Source organism: Cydia splendana, chromosome 3 (genome assembly GCF_910591565.1).
Source record: "Cydia splendana chromosome 3, ilCydSple1.2, whole genome shotgun sequence".
NCBI classification, from domain to species: domain Eukaryota; kingdom Metazoa; phylum Arthropoda; class Insecta; order Lepidoptera; family Tortricidae; genus Cydia; species Cydia splendana.
The window spans coordinates 13,107,398-13,117,106 of NC_085962.1; the positions used below are offsets into that span (position 1 = coordinate 13,107,398).

Here is a 9,709-nt window from a genome sequence, read left to right on the forward strand (position 1 = left end):
ATTTCTTTAATTATATTTAGAAATACGTTTTTTTCTTCGTTGTAAAATGGCGACAATTGTTAAACAGCCTACAGGATAGCTGGAGAGCATTATAATCTTAGTAGGTGTGCTGTGTAATAAATGGAGTATCTTTTACAGCTTTTGTAATTAAAACAGCTTTATAATAGAATATTTGTATTCGTTTGGCTGTATTTCGGTTCTCCGTACATAAGTTATAACTCTCTTTAGAGATCCGTATAATAAATAAAAACCCGTACTGTAACTGTCATATATTCCTTTAGTTTTATAATACACTTATTTTCAAAAATCATTATACTACTATACTTATACGAGTGTAAAATTATGCCAAAAGATTGTTATAAGCGACTCTGTCAGTAATACAGAAAAAAGCTGTACAATAGCTGCCATTTATTCGTTTAGTTTTATAATACCCTTACAGACAGAAGTTATACAACTACTGTCAACTACTATTCTTATAGGAGAGTAAAATTACGCCATAAGAAATAGCTTTAAAACGGGGTTGACAGATACATTTGTACAGCTACAAGTGCCAAGTGATACTACAATACAGCCTGTATACAGCTTTTACGATAAAATTAGCTTGTTGTGTTTCACAACACTTAAAGTTTTAAAACGGAGTTGACAGATACTTTTGTACAGCTAAAAGTGCCAAGTGTTACTACAATACAGCCTGTATACAGCTTTTACGATAGAATTAGCTTGTAGTGTCTCACAGCACTTTTAGTTTTATAGTAGATTTTTTATATTCTGATAAAGCACCCCATGCTTCCGCAGAATCCTTTATAATGATTTTATACAACTTGAGCTGTATAATGTCTGTAAAATACCTTTTATACAGCTTATCTTTTCTGACACTCTTATACGTCCCTTAAATCACTCTAAGTTCTAAATTGGCTGGTATATTGATGTTGCCGACACTTCCATGCTACTTGGGCTAGAACTTGGATCTTTTTAAATCGAGCGTGAATAGACATATTTGGTAAGCATGCTCCATCTCAGACTGCATCGGCACTTACCATCCGGTGAGGTTGTAGTAAAATGCTTACCCTTTTCCAATATAAAATATAAACTTCTCATCAAATTATTATGACGTTGATTGATCCAGTCGGCGGACAAATTGTAGGCTTAGGGCGGGTTGCACCAACCACACTTGACAGACTGATCAGTGATCAACATCACTCAGCATAGAACTATGAAAAATCCCATACAATAAAATTTTGCGGACACTTTAAAGGTGACAGACGGTTTGGTGCAACCGACCCTTAGTAATGTAAGATTCTACTTGAAAATGTCTTGCATATATATATGGTTGATTTCACAGAAAATACTTCATATGTTGCGATTGCGACCCGTCGTCAGATCTATCCTTTAAATATTGGCCATAATTTGTTGTTTAATTCTTATTTTAATTAAGTATTTAGTAATTTCGATTTCTAGTCAAAGCCATTTATGATTCTTTTTGCAAATATTTTATATCCATGTTGACGTCATGGAATGATGTCGCTCGCGATAGTGTAGTTCATACGAATCGCACCCCGCGACCCCGTCGGGTTATCGTCGGACATTCTTTGTTGTTTTAGTATTTATTGTTATGGCTAATTAGCAAAAACACTTGTTTGTATTGGTTAACTTATCAACACACACACGAAAGTACCTATAATTAGGTATCGTGCCGTGTAATGTAATTAAAATCTGTGTACCTGTGTACCCGGATTTACTGATCTTTAACTGCATGCGGATCCGACGTGTCCTCGACGTGTATTGGTGATATAGAGACCCCGTTCGTCCGGTACGCAATATAATATCAGTTTATCATTTAATAATGGTACCTACTTACTACTTATTTGTTTCAACTCAGACCTGGCGCGTCGGTCCGACGGATATTCAATACCCGAGCGGATCCATACCCGAACGTAGATCTGGAGACTGATTTTAACGGATTCGTGAATTTGGGACCTTAATACCGCCGGGGTCACACGTGTGCACGGGGCGGCGTTTAGCACGAATAAATATTAGAAGCCCTAAAATTTACGATAAAATATCCCGATGTCTAAACTTTGCAAAACTAATTTCTTAGATTTAAATAGGCATACATGTGATGGTAACTTGAGTAAGTTAATATGACATGATTAAACTATAACTTCTTTGTCGCCTTCAATAGATATTTATGTCTTACGACTAATGAAGTTATGAGTCAAGCCTTTGTTCTAAGCCATCTATCATACGAATCGATAAAGCTAATAGTTGAAGTCTTTGAGCACAGCAGTATGTATGATGAGTTAACTATGATGAATGTTTGCTTCGTTCTTGGGGCTCAGACTTCTTACCATCTCTGAAGGACTAATACACACTTACTGTCCCAGCAACAATCATTCAATTTGGCCTTCTCGTAATTGGGTGAAAACGCCTTTCACGTAGACTTGCATAATACATACCAAAATAAAAGCGTCGAAAGATTTTTTTTTTATTGATAGAAAATGGAGAAGATTCTATGTTTGAATGTTCATTTCACAGACACATTCGGTTTCCCTCAATAGGTACATTTTACGTGAAGCTCGTCGCTGAAAATAATCAGTATACATACTTACGTCCAGAAAATGCTACACTGTAACTTGCGACGCAACAGAAAACTGTGTCGCCGTAATAATTTTAAGAGTTTTTTTTTTTTTTTTTTTTGTATGTATATTAGTTTGTGACGTATATTGTATCTATGGGCCTTAGTTGCCTGATAATAAATTAAATAACTTAACGCTAAACCACAGAATATGTATGTAATATGTTATAGTATTTAGTAGAACGGGAATGGTCCACCCCGTCCCAAATGGAATTCTGTTCCTCATCCCGCGGCAGCAGATTTCATGTAGCAACGCGATGTCTAGGGTGCTTGTCAATTACAAGTAAATGTTATTTACTTCTACAATGTTGCCTTGTTGCCATGGTTACGCCAAAATATTTTCAACTGACTGACCGCCTTAAGGATCTTACACACCAATTGATGAGCATACAGACATGTTGTGCGCAGATATCAATACTTAAACGATTACCGTACCTACTACGGCGTGTTCGCCATGTGAGGGAACATAGAACTAATGGTGGACTTTGTCTATTGCTTCCATTCAATACCTATAACTTATTTTAAGTCAATGGCATTGAATGTCAAACCAGTGATCTTTACTCTATGAGTCAAGTCTTTGTTGATGATATCGGCCGGTCAAGCCAATGGCACGGATACGGAACTACAATCAATGATAAAGATAATATCTAGTCGTGAAGCGGTTTAGATATGCGTCGGTAATAAAACTGTAATAAGTACCTATTTCCAAAAACGTGTTGAAAATTGCTTGCCCTACATTTTACTATTGAAATTAAAAAGAGCATTGTATCGTAAAATGCAGCATCCGAATGCGCTTAGCAAGCTGGATCGACGATCACTACACCGGTAGGTCTAATAGTCATACCTAACGTAAGTACCGTAAGGTGTTCCGATGAGAATAGGCACGCATGTAAACAACGAAGCGATTCGTATGATTTTTGTCGCGGAACGTTAGAAACGCAAATAATAATTTTATTGTTTAATATAGCGCAAGCCACAGAAATTATTCACACTATTTCATACCTCAATTTTGAATTTTATAAAAATCGGAACTCTTGGTCCCGCTCTCCCCTACTGGTGGAAGTCTTTGAGCTAAGACAAGGTAAATTATTAATATAATGTTTCACTTGATTCTTCTGAAAAAAAAATGATGTATAAAATAGTGCCTACCGTTACCTTTAGTTAGTCTATGCCTTTAGATAAGACTAGAAACATTAAAGTACCTAGTGATCATATGTATTATGCTACCTATTTCTAGTACTTACGCAATCAAATTATCTGTAATCGCACTGTGTTCCTTTATTGTTGCCTTATCGCAGAAGAAATGCATGGCTCGGGCACGTGTCCTTTTAATACGTGGGCACGTGTCCTTATAATACGTTTTTCTTTACATATTGTTAAACGGTGTTTAGAAAAAGTACCTAGTTAAAAGTATGTATATATGTGTCTCAATAATATGGGTATGGCTTTGATACGTTTAGAATTCTAGATGTGGACCTGAGATAGTAGAAATATAGCTATAAAAATAAGTGATCAAACGAACTTACCTTAGTGATGTTGGAACATTATTATATGAAGTGCTTCGTTCGAAGATACATATTTAATTTACCACGTATTCGTTTCGTTGTCTAGTACTTAACATAACGATACTACATGGTAAATTAAATTATATATCGAAAACGAAGCACTGTAGTATTTATTATTGGGAGCCTATAATGTCCCACTGCTGGGCAAAGGCCTCCCCCCACTTTTTCCAGTCTTCCCGATCCTGTGCAGTCTCTGGCCATTCCCTTAAAAAGGAGTCTAACTCGTCTCGCCATCGCCGACGTGGTCTGCCAATTCCTCGTTTTGAGCTGGGCTGCCACTCTGTGGCGATCTTGGCCCACAGCTCACTCGGCATTCGGCAGACATGACCAGCCCAGTCCCACTGCTTGGCCGCTTTCCGAGCTACGTCGACTATTTTTGTTCTGGAGCGCAGCGTGGTGTTCCGGATACGATCCATTAATTTCACACCTAATATGCCGCGCTCCATAGCTCGCTGGCAAACCCCTAGTCTGGACCTCTGACACGCCGTCAAAGACCAAGTTTGTGCACCGTAGGTGAGAATTGGAAGTATGCATATGTCCATGAGTCTCCGCTTAAGTGACAGGGGGAGATCGCCTTTCATCAGATGTTTCATGGACCAATAGCTCCTCCAGGCGTTTTCAGTCCGTCTTTCGACTTCCTTCTCTTGTCGCACCTGGAAGGAAACTAGTTGGCCCAAGTAAATGTACTCCTGGACATATGCAACCGATTCTCCGTTTATCTCAATCCTACTTGGGGTGCTGCTATTTGTCATTAGCTTGGTCTTCGACATGTTCATCCGAAGTCCAACCTCGAGGCTTGCATTGCTGCGGTCTTGAAGCATTGATCGTAGCTCGGAAGCAGTAGAGGAGAGAGAACGATGTCGTCGGCGAATCAAAGATTAGTTAGTCTTCTATTTCCGACGACAAGGCCCCTATCACCCCAACTGAGCTTCCGGAAGACTTGTTCTAGTGTGCTGGTAAACAGTTTCGGCGACAAAGGATTTCCTTGTTTGACTCCTTTTTGAATATTGAAGGGTGGACCAGAAGACTGCAGTTTTATGGCGGCTGTACTATTTCGGTAAATGGCGGTTATAAGCTGGATGTACCTAGGATCTATATCTTGACTGCGTAAAGCTGTGAAAATGGAATCGCGATGAAGACTATCAAACGCTTTAGAGTAATCGACGAATGCTATGTAGACTGGAATATTGTATTCTTGACATTTTTCAATTATCTGATTAAGGGCTTGTAAGTGATCGGTGGTGGAGAGGCCTGGGCGGAACCCAGCCTGTTCGGGCGGTTGATGACGGTCGAGTGTTCCCGAGATCCGATTTTCTATTATTTTGAGAAATATCTTGAATAGATGGGAGACAAGGCTGATAGGACGGTAATTTCCTATGTCAGACTTGTCTCCCTTCTTATACTGTAGTATAATAGTTTAAATTACGTTATATCACTAGGTACATATGTCGTGTCCGTGGATCCGACAGTTGTTTGCTTTCGTTTATCGTTATTACGGTAAATAAGCTATAATCCTGGGGATTTAGCTATATCACATTTGATCATCATACTGCGGCGTATTTATATATGGGTGAATGCTAGGTTATACATAGTACATATTATTATATTATCTACGGGGATTTTTTGGGCCGGTCTTCCAAAATGTCACCACTTGGAATCTTGTCGGAACTGTGGATGTTTAAAATTTTCCCTGTATTAGAAAAAATTACATAGTTATATAGTTACGATTCTCATTCCAGATGAAAATGACAGAGATATACGACGTGACGGACGCGGACACGGACGCGGTGCAGTCGCCGACCGAGCGCGTCGTCAACGAGCAGCTCGAGTTCGACAACGACTGGTCGCGCGACATGATCGTTGATACCGGTACCAACTTTTAGTTCGTAAACTTACCTATATTACGTGGTAGCGGCCCTGAAATGATTGTAATATTTGCAATATTTCAAGAGTTGGTCTATAAATCACATAATGTAAATTTGTTGTAGCGTAAACACCCCAATAATCGACATGTTACGACCCAATATTCGACACCTTGCTGTCAAGTTTATTGATTGATAAGTTTATTATGATTGAAAATGTCGATTATATTGGAGCTGTGTCGGGCACTGGAGCCTCTACGTTACTTTTTAACAAGTTGATTTTACTTATATTTTGAGGTAAATGAATTCTCAAATGTCGAGATGAATTAATAATGCTATACAGCGGTACAGATGTAGTGCATAATTGTTTACCATCGTATTTTTTCGGTAACGATCGTATTTGTCACGCTACTTCAGTCAACGTCAGTAGTTTTTGTAAGTACCGAGACTGATTGAAATAGCAAGACACGTTCGTACGTTTCCGTGAAAATATGGAAAATAATTATGCACTACATCTCTGTATCTAATTCAGCTGTTAAATCCACAACACGATTTTTTCTTCGACTTTACACCTCTTCTGCTATTAATAACTCTCTGTTAGAATGATTTTTGTGAGATACCTATCTTTGTGTCATTACAGACTCGCTCGACGTGGACGGCCTCGACGTCGACGAGGAGTCGCTCGGCGACCGCAACTTGTTCTCGGACCCCGAGAGCGAGTGGCGCCGACACTCGCTCGCCAGCTCCGAGAGCGACGCCGAGCAGCCCGAGAGCGACCGCCACCATCTCTACGAGACTTGCTAGACGGACCGACCTAACTCTGCGTGGCATTTGCAGTGTAAAAGTGTGGTTATGTCATCACAAATATCAAATTTCTATGAAAATATGACGTTTACGATGATACGTCCACACTTGGTTCTGTCAAAGTCGGTTTAGAGTTAGCTTATACCGACTTTAACACTAGTCATATAATCGAGCCTCTCAGCCGCACTACGCGAACCATGTAGTCCTGCTTCAACTGCGCCATCTAGAGATACAGCGCGAAACAACGGCATACTCTGAATTCATAGCATCGGCACTCAAAATTCAACGCTGGTGTCTTTTCTATGAAGATTAAAGTATAGTTTATGTTATATCTACAGACGGACAACTTACAACTAGATGATTCAAATTTAATTTAAGTATGTAAGTACACATTGCATGCAACTTGAACTTTTGATATTATTTAATCATTGAATTAAGGCTGATTGCAGATGAGTTGTTAATGTTTGTATTACATAAATTGTAAAACATCTATGAACTACTAAAGAATAAATATATGTAAAGTAATAGATCCTACATATGTTGGAAACTAACAAAATGTTGTCACTTTGACATGTGTATCCCAAAAAAGAAGACGAAACTGATTTAGATTAAATGCTTAGTTATATGAAAATTAAGTAACACCATCATTTTCCAGTTTTTTTATATGTAATATTACAATATTCCGTAACAAGTTACCTTAGAATCAAAGCAAAAACGTGATAAAATAAATATAAATGTTGATTCGTTTTAGTTTAAGAATTTGTTACCTAGGTTTCAAATCTAACTGACGATATAAGAATTATGTATTTACCAATCGCGTAAGCTATAGTTATTCTAATATTATTAGGTGATGGTAATATAAATATACTTACCAAGCCCGTGGGGGCAACCTATTATGGAAACAAAAAGTTTTTCAAGAAATAACCTACACCAACCATTTTTTTCATGATGGTACGACATTAGTTAGACGAATATCCTCTTTGTAAACAATATAACATTATTAAGGTACATATTATACAGCGTCAGCGATCTTATTCTATAGTGACTTATAAGAAAAGTAACTGAAATAAGAAACGGACAAAAATAAAAAAGCGATTTACATAACATGACCTTGAAAGAAAATAGTATTTCGGGATAGTGTGTAAAACGGACGAAATTACACTTTAAAGTACTAGGGTTTTCATAACTCGACACTAGTAAATGTTTGTAACATATCGTTCTTTTTTCACATCACATTATTGCTATTAAACTTGGCTCTCTACTTTGATTCTATTAATGAATTAAATGAATTTAACGGCCATGACATGAAATACCCTGCCTGTTAGGCTCCGTAGCCATCCTATATATTCTATGATCAATCCTACATGAAAGGCGGCCACAATTGTACGTGGCAAGATAAAATGTTTATTTTTCGAGGAAGGATTAGGACGAAGTGAAGATAAAATGTTATCGTAAATCAGTTTACTCACATTGAAACTTACATATAGTTCTATCCAAGTTAAGTCACGATTATTATGATAGCTAGCTTATGGCCAAGAACTGCATTCAAGTGAGATACCTCACTTAAGCCATGTTTTAAAAATGTTGCATGTCTACTTATGTAGGGTATCCGACTTTAGTGCTGTACGTTTCGTGGGTTACATAATTTTTTATTGTCTATAGTTAACAGAACAGAAGAAGGCAAATGGCATTATTTTGTACATTCAAGGTACCTATTAAAATATGAAAATGTCATTTTTTTTTCACTGTGATAAGTTGATAACACTGACAAAATTCAAATTATATACACAATTTCTCTATTGACAATAAAATCGCTTGTGTATATTGTAATTAAATTTACCTGCTGACTGTACCTAGCTACCAATGATTTATTGTTATTATACCCCGCTGCGGCGGTAATTTAAGTATTGTTGGTTATTTATTAAGTATTTAGTGGTTCTTAGTTTTTAATTAGTCATATCTTAAATGTCACAAATTATATTTTAATAAAAAAGAAAAGAAATTAAGTAGAATTTTTTTACTTGACGGAGAAACCCTACATTTCCGTAAATTCTCAATATATAATTACTATGATAGTGGTCCTTAATAATTGATGTTTTGGTCAGCAGAAGTCTCACCTAACCTGCTGTCACACCATCTGATTTTTCTGATGACCAAATTATATTTTATTGGTGAACATTTAATAATTTGCAAGTTGTATTTTATAGAGTATAATGCCGCACATATTAGGCCTGTAGGTAATCATATGTGCACTACTTAGCATAATAGTAGTCACCAGAAGCAAAAGGCGGAAGTGACCATAGGCAATATTCATAACCCATAGAGATTGCGATTGTTTTAAGATCTTGCGTGATGAGCCTTAGGTTCATTTGCCATACACTTTTTGTGTGTGATGGTATTGATTTATTCATTCGACTTTATAGTCAGAAATGTGAATTTCCTTAGATTTCCACTGTGGGCTCTGGCGGCAGTTGTGCACGTACCTAATGGCACCTAGAAACCGCTGCCGCTGCTTAAATATAATGCTGTCCGTGAGCGGAGCTTATGACATATGGCCTAGGGTTGCCATACGTCCCGTATATACGGGACTGTCACCGTATTTAAGAGTCACGTCCCGTATTTTTACCAGTCCCGTTTTTGTCCCGTATTTTGACGACTGGTCTGGCCTAGTGGACGTATGAACGTGTCTTGCTATTTCAGTCAGTCTCGGTAAAAGTACTGAGGTTTACTGAAGTAGCATAACAAATACGAACGTTTCTGAGAAAATACGACGGAAAACAATTATGCACTACATCTATGTTATAAAATACCTATTAAACTACTTTTTGAACCGTTATCATATT

General features: G+C 37.5%; 1 protein-coding gene across 2 annotated transcripts in view; it reads left to right on the forward strand.

Annotated features, from left to right (window-relative positions):
• The window catches only part of LOC134806810 (1-acylglycerol-3-phosphate O-acyltransferase Pnpla3-like), a 43,285-nt gene extending 34,417 nt beyond the window's left edge, over window positions 1-8,868 (forward strand). For both annotated transcript variants that reach the window (XM_063780195.1, XM_063780196.1), the window contains 2 exons: window positions 5,940-6,069; window positions 6,703-8,868. In XM_063780195.1, the coding sequence (XP_063636265.1) occupies window positions 5,940-6,069; window positions 6,703-6,866 (294 nt within the window). In that variant the 3' untranslated portion in view covers window positions 6,867-8,868. The remainder of the gene's footprint in view (window positions 1-5,939; window positions 6,070-6,702) is intronic.
• The last annotated feature ends 841 nt before the right edge of the window (window positions 8,869-9,709 follow it).